At 44.7% G+C, this 14,824-nt stretch overlaps 2 protein-coding genes across 3 annotated transcripts; both read left to right on the top strand.

Moving 5' to 3' along the window:
- Positions 1-340: 340 nt before the first annotated feature.
- Positions 341-6,922, top strand: ccs (copper chaperone for superoxide dismutase). Its single transcript, XM_083993457.1, has 8 exons — positions 341-474; positions 764-836; positions 2,001-2,138; positions 2,748-2,922; positions 4,302-4,362; positions 4,781-4,858; positions 4,973-5,076; positions 5,771-6,922. Exons 1-8 carry the CDS (start codon positions 451-453, stop codon positions 5,931-5,933), a joined length of 816 nt encoding a protein of 271 aa, XP_083849583.1. The 5' UTR covers positions 341-450; the 3' UTR covers positions 5,934-6,922.
- A 982-nt stretch (positions 6,923-7,904) lies between these two features.
- rbm14b (RNA binding motif protein 14b) lies at positions 7,905-14,093 on the top strand. Of its 2 annotated transcripts, none has more exons than XM_083993194.1 (4): positions 7,905-7,942; positions 10,706-11,058; positions 11,382-12,447; positions 12,882-14,093. In XM_083993194.1, exons 2-4 carry the CDS (start codon positions 10,710-10,712, stop codon positions 13,201-13,203), a joined length of 1,737 nt encoding a protein of 578 aa, XP_083849320.1. In that variant the 5' UTR covers positions 7,905-7,942; positions 10,706-10,709; the 3' UTR covers positions 13,204-14,093. The 2 variants fall into 2 exon arrangements, with proteins under 2 accessions (XP_083849320.1, XP_083849321.1); XM_083993195.1 differs by lacking the exon at positions 7,905-7,942 and adding an exon at positions 8,033-8,052 and having other exon boundaries at positions 11,403-12,447.
- Positions 14,094-14,824: the final 731 nt, after the last annotated feature.

Raw genomic sequence — 14,824 nt, 5'->3', positions numbered from 1 at the left:
TATTTATTTATTGTTTACCCCCACTAGATAATTTATTTATCACTTACAAGGTATGTTGCAACTTTAGGAAAATATGCACAATAAGTATGCCTAATTTTATTTTGAATTGGATGGGCCCACTCATGAGTAAAATTTTGACTTTTGTACTTTCGAGTACTTCTAAGTAGGTTTCCGCCACTTAAAAAGATAAACTATCACTTATTCCTCAAATAAACAGACTACTGATATGAAGCCAAGAGGAGGTCTAGTAGGTCTCATCTTGCAGTGGCGGCGAGTCGACACGTGGCGGCGGCAACGTGCGTACGTGCGTCGACGTCACGTCACTGTGACCTCACCAACATGGCGGCGGCCGGTGGCAGGTCCAGTTGGTTCGTTTCCGTTTCTCGAAAAGTAGGAAGTTTTCTCTTTAATTCTGTCTTCATCGCTCAGGCGGCGACCAGCGGTTACATCATGGAGACAGAGAGGCCCACCAAGGTTTGACCGGCGTTTATTCTTCACGTTTCACCACGTCACGACGTCGTTTCACCTGTTATTATACCGCCAAAACAAAAACCATGCCTGTTTTTTTTCTTCTCCTTTGGATGCTGTTGTGATGTGACTGTTAATGTGCAGCTGGTTGACATGATTAGCAACTGCGCAGTTAGATAACTGTCCTTCCACACACACAAACACACACACACATACCCTGCAGCCACACATGTCTACCGTTTAGCTATTATTATTAACACATACAGATGTTCAGCCTCTGTCTTCTTCCCCACAGCTGGAGTTTGCGGTGCAGATGACATGTGAGAGCTGTGCGCAGAAAGTCAGAGCAGCTCTGGAGGGGAAACCAGGTGAGACAGTGTGAAGTGAAGCCCCCATTTGCAGATACTAGATACACAGCCACCGCTTACTTTCTGAAATCTATTGGTCACTGTCTAATTCCTGGTATTTGACACAGCAGAGGAGCATAACACGAGCTGATAATGTGAGTTTCTATATATGTCTGACCTCTGGACAGTAAATATGTTGTTAACAACACTGAGTGGTGCACATACAGTAGCAACAAGTGAGACATAAAAGATAAAATACTGATTATAAGCACTTTCATTTACAGGGCTTTAAATTCTGGTTTATTTCTAAACCCTGTGTTAAGAAGTTTAGTAAACAAGTGAATAATTCTGACTAATTACAGATAAACAGATCGGTTAATTAACTTCCAATTATTTATACTCAGGTGGGAGTTGTGCAAAATATGAAGTGTATAAAGACAGTTCGGCAGCAGAGCAGTGATTATGAATTGTAAATTGGTGAGTAATAAATATTCCATTAGCAACTTCTTGAGATGTGAGGGTTTACCAGGAAGTCAATTATTAAACTCGACTCTAAAACTAAATAAAATGAGTCACAGAACTTTTTGTGTAATTGCTACTAAATTACTCGGTTGTTGACGGGGAAGTTTCAAGAGATTATTATGAGCCAAGTGTTACTAATCAATTATAAAATAGAGCGGTTTTTTTCTTTTGCACCTCCAAATAATTAATTTAAATGCTGAACTAGTGTAAATGCTCAACTGAACCTGTGAAATGTGCAATTAGTTTTGCTAATTTAACACATGTGAAGAGCAGTGTTTCCAGTTATATAGAAATTATGACATGATATTTTACTTTATGCTTAAACAGAGCAGGTTTTCAATGAAACTTTCTGAGAAATCTACATTAATTTAGCTATTATTAGTCAAAATGTCAGTATTAATGGTGCATTAGAGTGATAAAGTGCTGAAATAATAGAAACATTGACTTGAACACTAATTCCAAATTTTATAGCTCCTATCAGGAAACATTCATTGTGACCTGTAGAATAAAACCAACTCACTAAACGACAGTAAACAAGTCACATCCACACAGCATTAAAGGTTTTAGGCCATGAATGTGACCGTAATCAATAATGAAATCCACGTTGCTGTATACAGTAGCTACTAGGTTTCATCCTCCTTGTCTACCTCCTGTGTGTTGCAGGAGTGAAGTCCGTCACAGTCGACGTCGGCAGAGAGGAGGTGCTGGTGGAGTCAGCTCTGACCACCGCTGAAATCCAGGCTCTGATAGAAAGCACGGGGCGCAGGGCGGTGCTGAAGGGCATCGGAGGGTCAGAGCAAGGTGAGAAATCAAACCACCATCACTGACATTTATTTATTTATCTATTTATTATGAAAAAAAACAGCAGAAACAAATCTATAGGAGCTCAGGTTTCAGTCAGTAAAAGACGTCCTGGGTGAATAAATCACTGTTCAGGGTGCTCTGAGGGTCAGCGCTGGTCAAGGACACGCTGTGAATGTAAATATATGTCACAGAGCACAGGAGGAGGAGGAGGAGGAGGAGGAGGAGGAGGAGGAGGAGGAGGAAGGGGGGCAGATCAGCTCTGAGGTAAATGTTTATCACAGTCACACACACACACAGTCGGTCACGGCCGATTCGTTCCTGCCCCATCAGATACGGATCTGGAGTTTGTACAAATATAGGTACAATCTGTTGCTCTGTAAGTGTGTATATGTGTGTTTGTGTGCACAGTGTGACATTCAGCTTTCACAGTTTCCCACAGATAAATCTACTGTGAGCGAGGTGACATGATCTGATCTCAGTCAGTCACTCGAGACGCATTTGTGATGCATTTTTTTTCCTCCACATGTGAACGGAGCAGTGTGTCGGCTCGCTGAGAAGAAGAATCTAAATGTAAAGACTTTTGTTTATGTGTGTGTTTTTTGACAGATCTGGGATCAGCGGTGGCCATGCTGGACGGCGTCAGGAAGATCCAGGGCGTGGTGCGTTTCCTGCAGCTGTCGGAGGAGCGCTGCCTGATCGACGGGACCATCGATGGGCTGCAGCCCGGCCCCCACGGCCTCCACGTGCACGCACTGGGCGACCTGACGCAGGACTGCAGCAGGTATAGGAGCAAAAATACAGTTTGAGAGTTCAGGAGCTAAACCCATGTTTGTTTTATATGAGGAATCTTAAATTAAATTGAATTTTTCTATAGTTAAAGCCCCTGTACGGAGCTTTTAACTGGATACGCAAAAGTCTCTGGTTTCTGCTGTTGTGTCTCTGTTACCTACAACAGCAAATGAGCCCATCAGTGTGAAGATACGCTATTTCTAAGTAGTCTAATTCTATACCTCTGGAAGGCATGGTCGGGTCAGACCACTGGCGAAACGATACGAATGGATACATTACACTGCTAAAAGAAAAAAAAAAAAAAAAAGCAAGTCCCATCTTCTTTCTGATGTTTCCAAAACAAATCTACACGCGCCGGCCAGACAAACGTCTTCATGACAGTGGGAAATGCAGTCTTCATTCCGCCGCTTTCGTCCACAGGGGCCGCCAAAATCAACACTAAATGAAAAGTCTGTACAGGGGCTTTAAAGTATTAAAAAGTTGATGTTTATTGATTATTATTCAGTTTATTGTCACTTCCATGAAACACCTAGGCAGAGAAGCTGTCATGTTGCTTGCTTGACACATTTAGGACGAGACAGGACCTATTAAAAGTTTAAAACCAGCACGAATTGAAGAAGAAAATACAAAAAAAAAAAAAAAAAAAAAAAAAAAAAAAATATATATATATATATATATATATATATATATATATATATATATATATATATATATATATATATATATATATATACAGTATATATGTACATATATAAGGTGCTGAAGCAATTTAAAAGACATAACTTTCTCCATCTGATCTTTTTCTCCATGTGGCACCAAACACAAAAGTTTCCTGGACATTTTAACAGTGCTAAATATTTATTTCATAATAACCATTGATTTTAATGATGTCCGCTTAGTTTGGTTTGGCAGATGGCTCCGGAAAACATGAAACCAGCACTTTTTCTGTCGGGCAGATGGGAACACGATTTGCAAATTTGAGGCTAAATTTATTTTTATAATAAAGCAAAAACAAATAAATAAATAAAAAATCTCATTACAATATACGACATTTTGGGGGATGTCATGGTGGCCTTTGTCACCGGTCACCCCGTTCTCTGTTTCCAATCTATCTTTTGACCATTAAAATCAGACATTAATGGCAACAATGGTTGATAAATAAACTGGAAAAAAGGGACATTTTCTAATAGTCACTCATCTTTTGTCCCGATGATTCAACCAGTCAAGCCAGACTACCACCCACCCACCCTCCACTCCACTCCACTGCTGCTCTTTTCACAGTAAATGACACATTGAAAGCGACAGCACCCAGAATTAAATCCACACTGCTTACTGATATTATTATGTGCCATAATTCTGTCTTCTCTGCAGTTGTGGAGAGCACTATAACCCGTTTGGGAGACAACACGGCGGACCAGGCGACTCTGAAAGGGTACGCACACACAACCACTGCCAGAGCTTTGTTTGGATAACTTCACATATAATTGTGTTTTTATAAGCTTAAATGATGATTATTAGTATTGCCCAGAGCATTTGGATGTCAGGAGGATCAGAGAGAGAAGGATAAAGTAAATAAATATTCTTCTGTAATACGATTTTGGCAAAAAAAAAAAAAAAAAATCGCTCCAGAGCCATAATAAAACATCAACACAAGCCAAGTGGATGATGGGATATCCTTCCCTCCCTCCATCCCACGTTGCCAAATATGTCCCACCGGAGCCGTTTTTTCCAGCTTTCAGGTGCTAAATTTTCAATAAAGTGTGTGAGGGAGCTGCAGTTTTGTTCTCTCGGGGTGATTTATTCACCGTGTGTCACTGTGTGTGTGTGTGTATGGCTCTATTGTTGTGCAGCATGTCGGAGATCTGGGAAATATAATCGCTGGACCAGATGGTAGAGCCGCGTTCAGACTAGAAGACACTCAGCTAAAGGTAACACTTACATAAACACACATATTATGATATTTGGCTGGAGCATAATGAAGATAAAGGAAGCAAAAGTGTCTATATTAACAAATAATGTGATAAATGGTGTTCCCGCTGCAGGTGTGGGATGTGATTGGCCGGTCGTTGGTGGTGGATGCCGGGGAGGACGACCTGGGCCGAGGAACCCACCCTCTGTCCAGACACACTGGGAACTCTGGGGAAAGGTGACGGCCCACAGAGTAGACACAAGACGCTTTGAATGATTTTCTATTAACATTATGATTGAACTTTATATATTTATATGTCATATAATTAAACAAAGTAACAGAGCAGTAAAACAGTTGCATCTCAATAAATTAGAATATCATGAAAAAGTTTATTTATGTCAGTAATTCAATTCAAAAAGTGAAACTAATACATTATATAGATCCATTACACACAAAATGAAACATTTCATGTCTTTATTTAATTTATTTTAATTGTAATGATTATGGCTTACATTTAATTTAATTCAATTCAGTACAAACTTTATTTATAAAGCGGGTGTCATGCACAAGGCAGACTCAATGTGCTTCACAACAGGTATATAATAAAAAATCAATCAGCAAGTGCAAGTAGACAATCATTAAGCCATCTTCACCACACATGCACATACACAAGTCAACATAAGAAAAAGCGATGCATTTTTAAATCTGTTTTCAGTTCATTGTCTCAAAAAAAATGTAATATTACAAGAGACCAATTGACAAAAAAAATATTTTTAAAATGGAAATGTTGGCCTTCTGAAAAGTATGTCCATTTAAATATTGGTTGAGGCTTTTTGACTTGAACTACTGTGAATGGCCTTTTCCATGATGTTCTGATTTGTTGAGCTGCACCTGTACGACCAGCTGCTAACGCGTCGTCTCTCCTGAACAGACTGGCCTGTGGGATCATCGCCCGATCTGCCGGCCTCTTCCAAAACCCCAAACAGATCTGTGCCTGCGACGGGGTGACGCTGTGGGAGGAGAGGGACAGGCCCATCGCCGGGCCGGGCCGAAGCACCAAGACCAACGGAGAGACGCCGGCGGCTAACCTGTGATCCTCCGGCGGGAACACGACGACACTTCAGACACCAGCGTGGACAGAGAAGGAGACAGAGAGAGGGAGATGAAGCGACTGAGGGAACGTGTTTACAGGCGAGACACTGGAGAGGCGACCAAAGAAAAATATCGGCCTTATGTTTTATTTTGAAGTTTTTCCTCTGTGATACAATCAGATGCTCCTTCAGGCACAGTTTGATTCCTCTGGGCGTTTAAAATGCACTAAAGCAGAAGTGTAAAAAGTCCCCTCTGATTATCCAGATGTTGTTATATAGATCTATATTTGTATAACCTGTCCCAACAGTAACACAATGCACATGTGAAACCTGAGGTATCCAGTCTGGCTGTGGATGGATCCCCTTCACTTTACTATGAGAGAGTCTGAGCCTCCTGAAAACAGCAGCAGTAGTAAAAAAAAAAAAAACACTCTCCCACTCAGTGATACTTGTCTGCCTATGGATACGTGGGAATATTTCTGAATAGTTCAGCTGATCTGAAAAAAAGAGGTTATGTTTTGGTAAAAGAAAATCCACATATCACAGTTTAGGAGGAAAATCTGCTGAAATTATATTTATTACATGGCTCCCCTGGGTCAGTTTTGTAACTCTGAGTGTTGTGAAATGTGTACAGATAAGCTCGAAAGCAAAGAAAAAAAGGAAAAAAAAATAGTTAAAAATAACCCACAAAGCACTGAAATATCTGCCACTGGAAGAGGAAGTTGTAACTTGACCAAACTTTGTCAGACCACAGACGGTCGTCTTGGACTTTAGAGGGCAAAAAAGAGAGAGAAAAGAAACAAGTAGTGGGAACAGTGAAGCTAAAAGTCTAAGTGAAATATCCAAACACACACACTTAAACAACGTTAGTGTTCGTTTAAAATCCATAAGGTGGTGTGAGCGACTCGGGTAAAGGGAGCTTAGACCAAGCTACAGAGAGAGAGAGTCAAATTCCATCCAGAGTGAAAGGGCAACAGGGGGTAAAAGTTTCCGGAGGGGAGGGGGTGGGGCTTTTAAGGACCTGTGTGCTCAGCTGTTTTTGCATCATGGTGTCTGAGAGTCCAGTTTCTTTGAATGACTTTAAAGCCATAAAGTGAAAGAAATCCACTCTTTATCATTATTATTATTATGATTATTATTATTATTTTTCAGATCTCTGTCGTCTAATTCTCTCCTCAGACGTTGTTTGTGATGATTATTGAAATGTAAAACAGCTTCTGACACTTGTTGATTTCTGTTGACGCACAAATATATTTTTCCTCTTGATGAAGACATAAAGATTGAGTATGAAATATGAGTGTGTGGAAAGCGTGTGTGTTTATTCATTTATTTTACATTGATCTATAGATTGAGCATCTGTCATCTGCTGGTAATGCCTGAGTAAGCTTATTGAACTATGTCTTTTCCGATTTTCTCTCCGAGCTGTGAGTGCAACATGAATAGAGAGGGCTGAAACTAACGATTTCTAATGTTATGTCGCTTTTTAAGAAATAATTTAGCATATTTTCATACATATTCACTTAGTATTTGATATTTTGAAATGGTAGAAACTAAGCTGCTTTATTTTTATATCATAATAATATTCCCATCCCTCTTTTATACATGAATTTGTGAGTCTCTGCTGTATAAACCCTTTATTTACACCCATTTCTCACTTAATTTATGTTTTATTATATTTATTTATTTTTCTTCTTCATTGCACATAATGATTTCTTTAATTGAACTCACTTGTTGCGTCTCCCGTGGGGAGCACACACAGACAGCCCTGAGGCGTTCAGGTACTTCTCGCTGGAAGTTTTTTAATAAACTAATCAAATTCACAGAGGGCTTTGTGTGGTTTGTTTACTTGCACGTGTTTTAAAGTCTTTTTTTTTTTTGGTAAGTATTCAGCATCCTCAGCTCCAGCTCCAGCCCCAGCCCTCCCCCTCTGCAGCCTTTCCAGCAGCAGCAGCAGTATGCCCGACGCTCAAACGGAAGCAGGCGCTACCATTTTGAAATACAGCACCGCCTAGGTAAGATGGTAGATCCTTTTATTTAATCGTCTGTTTTCCCCCTCCTTTCTCTCTCTTTATTCCTCTTTCTCTCTTGCAGCATTATTCTCATCCGAGCCGCATGGAGGGAGGTAATAATTAAATCCGGTTGTTGTTTGTTTTTCCACATCGCTGTGTGTTTTTGTAGCGACGGGTTCTGGTTTGACCGCGTTGTTGCCGCTGCTGCTGCCGCTGCTGCTGCTGCACAGGAACCACTCGGTGTTACACTGTGTCCAGTCCAGTGCGGAAAAATGTGATTGTGTTGTTGATATAAGCCGCTACACTTGTATCGATCTTCGGCTTTTGTGATCAGGTTTATCGGTTTCCATTGTGACATTCAGCGTTTGTGTATGTGTGACTCTTCTGCTTCTTCCCTCGGTGGTTTGTTCTCGTCTGCTGCTTTTTTATTTTTTTCCCTCTCTCAAGCATCTCGGTCTCGCCATTCACAGTTTCCCCCCTACACAACCACAAGCAGCAGCGGCAGTAAACGTGGCCAGTGTTTAAACAGGGCCCGTCCTCGCGCTTGTTGCCTTTTATTTATTTGTTCTTTCTTTCTTTTTCTTTGTTTTTATTTGCCTGTAAACGAGTCCAGCGGTGGAGAAATGTGTTGACTCAGCGTTAACTGCTGCGTCATCAGAAAAAAAGCAGCTTCTCCCTCTGGTTCTGCCTGAGATGAACCCCAGAGTTAATGCAGCAGCCATATGCAACACACACACATGTGTAGATATGTACAGTGCAGCAGACAACAGGGAAGCTGATAAAGGCATATTTTCTAACAGCAGCAGCAGGAGGAGGAGGAGGAGGAGGAGGAGGAGGAGCAGCAGCTGACTGGAGACTTAACCAAAAAATAGAAATGTCAGTCTCTGGTGTCATGTTTCCACCGCGGCCTTAGATTTACAGCCGGCTGTAAAGGTTGTCCAGGAGGAGGAGGACAAGGTGTTGGCCGACCTGTCTCCTTCAGGCTGACCTGCAGCTTTTAGAGGAAAGAGAAGGGAAAAAAAGAAAAAACATGAGGCAGCTGCTCAGGCTTTCATCGCTGTACTGTACAAGGCACTGCTGTGTGTGTGTGTGTGTGTGTGTGTGTGTGTGTGTTCCTCATCCCTGGCTGCCTCCTGTGTGAGAGTGTGAGTCATAGCTGTACAGGTAATCACAGCCTCCTCTCCAGATCCTGTTTCAAGATCTCCTTCCAGCCGCCTGTGATCCATCGTTTATATTGAAAATGTTCAGATGTATCAGAGGCGTTGTGTGTGTTTCCTCTCGTTTCTGTCGTGCAATCTGAGCTCGTCCGTCTAAATTCTTTATTTAAATGTCATTTATTTGTCATGCATAATACATTCAGGCATCGTTGCATCTAAGTAAAGTGCGATCAAGGCAATAGGATTAGGCTAAAATGGCTAATTTTGCAGTTGTTGTACCCACTTAGTTCGGCTTTTAGGATATGACACAGGATACAACACTGTAAAAACAGAAAATTTAAGAAGACATAGATAGTAAGTGACATATGTAGGCTAACAGTAAGTCAAATAGCACCACCAGTATTTACAGAGAGCCAACAATTCCCACCAAATGTTGAGTAATCGGCAGCATTAATGTGGAAAAACTTCCTGTTCAGAGGCAGAAACCTTGAACAGAAACAGACTCAGGGTCAGCGCCCATCGGCCTCAACCGGGTTTGCATCATAGAGGAAGAGACAGAGACAGAAGAGAGGAAATGGGAAAGAGGAATAGTAGTGGCGGCAATATAAACAACAGACAATAGCTAATAACAGGAATTAGATCAGTTGAATTCATCACCAGAATAAGAATAAAGAAGTAACAGATGAGAACAAACAGGAGGAGAAGAAACGCAGTAAAGCGAGTAATTCACAGATTAACATTCAAATGTGTCACATTTGAATGTTAATCTGGCGTCATATTAATGTGCTTTATCACAACCATAACCTCAGAGACAGGACACTGAGCTTTACCTCATACATGTGCACTGATACAGTAGCTGGAGTAGCAGGAACAGGACATTGAAACATCTGCATTTCACCCCAGCATGCGTACATGCACGCACACATACTGTACATAGAATTATACCTACACATACACATAAATATAAACTACACTCGGTAAGATAACTAAAGTGATAATAACCGGTTGTGAAAATAGGTAGCTGTAGCTGTAGCTGTAGCTGGGCGGTCAAAGTCCATCATAAAGACATGTTTGACTTGTGCAAACCACTGAAGGATTGTGGGGGATTAGGATTCATGTAGTTTATCGTAATTATCTTTTTATGCAACCATTGATAGAGCATGCAGCATGCAACACTAGGCTGAGTTAACAGAGTATTTTCAGTAAAACAGCTACTGGATCCATGGAGATTAGTCCTTCCTCTGAATTTCTCAAAATTTTCTTACATGTTTTTTCCCAAAATAACTTTATTTGCGAGTCGTCCTCACAATGCAATATGTAGATACAGGCAACATCTAACCATACAGCTGTTAAAGTTGGAAACTTGTTGCGTTTCTGGTTAGTTTGTGTTGTAGCTTGACCTCTGGGTCTGCGGTCAGTTGTCGGACATTTGTAGGCCGAGTAGAAGAAGGTAAACAGCTGGGTCAGCCATGTCCAGCTCCCAGTTTCCCTCCAGCTCCGGCCTGTGAGACGACCGTAGCGCTGACGCCGCGGCTCTGTCCCGTGTCGTTAATCCTCTCACTTATCTCTGACCGCACTCAAGCCCGCCGCTCCTCTCTTGTCTCCGCAGCGCCATGGACAAGAGCCACACAGTGAAGCTCTTCGTGGGTAACCTGGCGTTGGACACCACCCAGGAGGAGCTGTCGGCCATCTTCGAACCGTACGGCCAGGTGGTGAGCTGCAGCGTGCTGCGGCAGTTCGCCTTCGTCCACCTGCAGGGCGAGGGCGCCGCCGAGCGCGCCATCAGGGAGCTCAATGGACGGGAGTTTCGCGGACGCAACCTGGTGGTGGAGGAGTCGAGGGGACGGCCGCTGCACTCCACCAAGGTGTTTGTGGGCAACCTGAGCGGGATGTGCACCACCGAAGATCTGCAGCAGCTGTTCCAGACGTTTGGGAAAGTTCTTGAGTGTGACAAAGTCAAAGGTGAGTGAAGAACTTGGTACCGTGTGAATGGTTTTAAAACCTCCCAGTCACTTATCTCTCAGGTTTTGCTTGAGTGAAGTTGTACAGTAGGGCAGGTAAGAGATTGAATCACAGTGTTGAGAGATTTAGAGTGTCTGTGGATGGTAAACACAAGTGAGAGTGAGAGTGATATGTTATGATACAACAGTGCAAAGTTCTCAGTGTGCAAAACAAGATAATCTCCGCTGCGCTAGTTGTAAAGATAGACGAGGTGGTAATAAGTGAGTAAGTACTTGTGGCAGTGCCACTTTGATCCTAATTGTTGTCCCTGTGCTCAATGACAGCCAGGCATTCCTCTTCCGCAGGCTACGCCTTTGTTCACATGGAAAACAAGGAGGACGCCCTCCAGGCCATCGAGGCGCTGCACGGCACCTCGTTCAAGGGCCGCCCCCTGTCCGTGGAGCTGTCCAAGGTCCAGCCCAGCAAGCAGGCGCCGACGGGGAAAATCCCCTGCGTCAACTGTGGGAAGCAGGGTCACTACGCCGGGGAGTGTCCTGTGGGGAAGCCTTCTCTGGAGCAGTACCAGAGCCAGGCGGCGGTCCTGGCTGCTGCCGCCGCCGCGGCCGCCGGGCTGCCGCTGCAGGTCCAACAGAGCGTGCACAACTCAGTCTACAACACCTCCACCTTCGACCCCACGTACGCGGCCCTCACCGGGATCACCACGGGAACACGCACCGACGGAAACCCGGTGAACCCGGCTGTTTACGGAGCTCTCGCCAGCCAGGTGTACGGTGCCAATGTTGCCAATCAGCTTTACGGTTCGGTGGCCAATCAGGCGGCTCTCACGTCAGGCGCCACGCAGATGTACAGCTCCATGACGCCCAACATCTACGGCCAGGTGGCCGCATCTCCGGCGGCACATGCAGCAGCGGCAGCGGCGGCCGCAGCCTACTCGACTCCAGTTTACACCCCGACCGTGGGCAACCCTCAAGTCTACCTGGCTGCTGCTCCTGGACTAGACATGTCAACAGCGGCGGCCGCGGTGAACCCCGCCTACAGTGTAGCTCCAGCAATTTACGGTGCCGCCGCACCAGCCTACGCTCACATAAGCGCCATGGGAGCAGCGGACCCTACCACAGCCATCTTTGAGGCAGCCAGGCAGGCGCATTACTTCGCCCAGGGCCAGCAGGTCGTGGCCGAGCAGCAGTCGGTGGTCGCCGCCGCAGCAGCGGCCGCGGCGAAGTCCGGAGAGCGGGACCGCAGTCCCCTACGGAGGTCGGCGCCTCTGCTACCGGATCCTGTGATGAAGCCGTTCATGTACCAGAGAGCCAAGCCACGCCGACCCCTGCTCCCCACGCCGGCCGGGCGAGCAGCAGAGGAGGCCGAGGCCGCGGAGGATCCCATGGCCAGGTAGGAGATGAGGGTCTTTGACTGTCACCTCTGAAACTACACCAGAGTTTCACTTCTCTACTTCTACTTCCACAACCTTGTGGGAACATTTCTCAGGGCTGATTTAGGCACGGCACGCCAGTTTTATTTGTACCTGCCCTTAGACCCTCACATCGACTGAGGAAAACCCTTTAAACAGGGAAAAAGTTGGAGAAACCTCAGGCTGAGCAACAGAGGAGGGATGCCTCACCCAGGACGGGCAGACGGGCGATAGATGTTGTATTGTTATCAATGTTGTACGTTAGGCCGTTTTTGTATTTTTCCTACTTGCTTTATCACTCTCTTGTTGCTCTCTTTGCGTCGCTACACTCAGTGCTACCATCAATGCCCTTGCTGTCCCTCTACCTGACCCCTCCTCTCCGTCCCACAACCCCCTCCCCGCCCTCTCTCCGTAGGTACTACGCGGAGTACTACCAGCAGCTGCAGCAGTACCCTCAGTTCCAGTACGCCTACCCGCCGCCGAACGCAGTGACGGCCATCCCCGGCATGCCGGGCGTGCAGGCCATGGCGGGGGTCCCCACCGTGCAAGCGATGTCCGGCCAGCAGGTCGCCGCGCTGGATGCCCTCAGGCCAGTGGTCCCCACCGCCGCGGCAGTGGCAGCCGCCATGGCTGCGCCCAGGGTGTATGAGCCGCCGTTGCCGCCGCCCACGCGCAAGGAGGCCATCCTCCGCCGCCCCGAACTCTCCCTTCACACGCCTGAGCCCCCCTTCCGATAGTCGCACACAACTCTCTGCCCCCCTCCACCCCATCCCCTCCCTCTTTTGCCCTGAACACCCCCCTCCCCCCACCCCCACATTTCCTCTACCACCCCCCAAACTTGACCTCCTTACAGCAGCTGTATGTGTGTGTACGTGAGGGTGTGCGTGAGTCTGGGGGTGGGCGTGGGGGGGGCAGGGTTTGAAACTGGGGGCTTGGGTTTATTAACCTGCTTTATGAGGGACTTGATCGGCGCCAAACCTCGGTCCTGTTCGCATACACACAGTGCAGCCATGTAAGGGAGGGAGGGGGCTCTCATCTGTTGTACGGGCATTCTTTGTGCTTCTCAGTTTTACTTTTTTATCGTGCCAGTCTCACACTTGTGCCAGTATTAGACTGACTCCGCTCAGTCGTCTCATATGCCTTTATTTCCGCAACCCAGTCATGATTTTCTACGGCCAAATCTATGATTACAGAGACATTGGTTTTGAACCTTCTTCAGCCATCCTCCTTAGGCCTAGATGATCAGTTAGGGCAGCTAGTTTGAAAACCTTTTTTGCCTTATGTTGAAGACTTTGAATTTTGTAATGTAACCAGATGGGGAGTTAAAGACAAAACACATTATTGTGTACCGGCTGCATTGCATTGTATCCAACAGAACCAAGGTTGATGGTTTTTGTTTGTTTTGTTGTTTTTTTTTGTCTGTGGGGGCAGGGGTGGGGGTGTTTTTTTTTTTTTTTGTCTTGAATGTGAAGTGGATGTAGTGAGTCTGAATGAGTGAAAGAGAGAGAGAGAGATGTGCAGGCTCCTGACCTTGCAGCACACAAAACGCAGCAGCAGCAGCTAGGACTGCGCCTTGCAGAAAAAAAAAAAAAAAAACCTACAACGAAACGTAAAGCACACATAACACGTACTGTAATGTATGTTTGAATCTCTCCTCCTCCACCCCTTCTTCTGAACCCCTCCTCCCCCCTCTCCTCACCTTTTCCCCTTTAACTGCAACGCTGAAAGACACTGCTTCATCTCTCTTTCTCTTTCTATAACAGCTGCCTACCTCTGACAGTAAATATCAGTGTAGAGTCTCTTCTATTCTGTTCTTCTTCACACTTTCACCCGGTCAGCAGTTTATTTCCTGCTCCTCGTATAAAGGTACAGGGTCAGCAGTTTATGGGAGGAGCCGGATTTCAGTGACGGTGACTTTTGTAGATAGTCGTCATGTCTTCATGTTCAGAGGCCTTTCTTTTTTTCTAAAAAAAATTAGATAATAATAATAATAGTGTTTGTTTGTTTTATAGTGTAGTTTACATGTAATACAAGTCAAACTGGGTTGTAATGAATTGTAAATGGGGAAAAAAAACAAACAAACTCATGTGTGACTACTGAATGAGCTGTTTACAAAGGATCTTTTTACACTGCGTCCTGTTGGGAAACACAAAATAATATGTGACAAAGCTCAATTAATGTGCCTATAAGCTTTGAGTGAAGTGCATTAAGTGGAGGGATCTCCCATTTTTTAAGTGCTTTTTTCCGACATTAACTTTTTTTAATCATTTCAATGAGCTAAGTATCCAGAAGACTCTACGTATATATACGTGGATGCCTGCTCGTGTATATTATTTACTTTTGTTTCATATCATGAGG

Source organism: Trachurus trachurus (assembly GCF_905171665.1).
Source record: "Trachurus trachurus genome assembly, chromosome: 18".
NCBI lineage: Eukaryota > Metazoa > Chordata > Actinopteri > Carangiformes > Carangidae > Trachurus > Trachurus trachurus.
This window is presented reverse-complemented; position numbering and strand designations above follow the sequence as displayed.

What these genes read in the sequence shown, in the direction of transcription:
- ccs (XM_083993457.1), top strand. Translation starts at nt 451, where the DNA reads ATGGAGACAGAGAGGCCCACCAAG. An exon ending in CATCGGAGGGTCAGAGCAAG is followed by an intron (nt 2,139 to 2,747) that starts GTGAGAAATCAA and finishes GTTTTTTGACAG; the next exon opens with ATCTGGGATCAGCGGTGGCC. An exon ending in TAGAAGACACTCAGCTAAAG is followed by an intron (nt 4,859 to 4,972) that starts GTAACACTTACA and finishes TTCCCGCTGCAG; the next exon opens with GTGTGGGATGTGATTGGCCG.
- rbm14b (XM_083993194.1), top strand. Translation starts at nt 10,710, where the DNA reads ATGGACAAGAGCCACACAGTGAAGCTCTTCGTGGGTAACCTGGCGTTG. An exon ending in TGAGTGTGACAAAGTCAAAG is followed by an intron (nt 11,059 to 11,381) that starts GTGAGTGAAGAA and finishes GCTCAATGACAG; the next exon opens with CCAGGCATTCCTCTTCCGCA. An exon ending in GCGGAGGATCCCATGGCCAG is followed by an intron (nt 12,448 to 12,881) that starts GTAGGAGATGAG and finishes CTCTCTCCGTAG; the next exon opens with GTACTACGCGGAGTACTACC.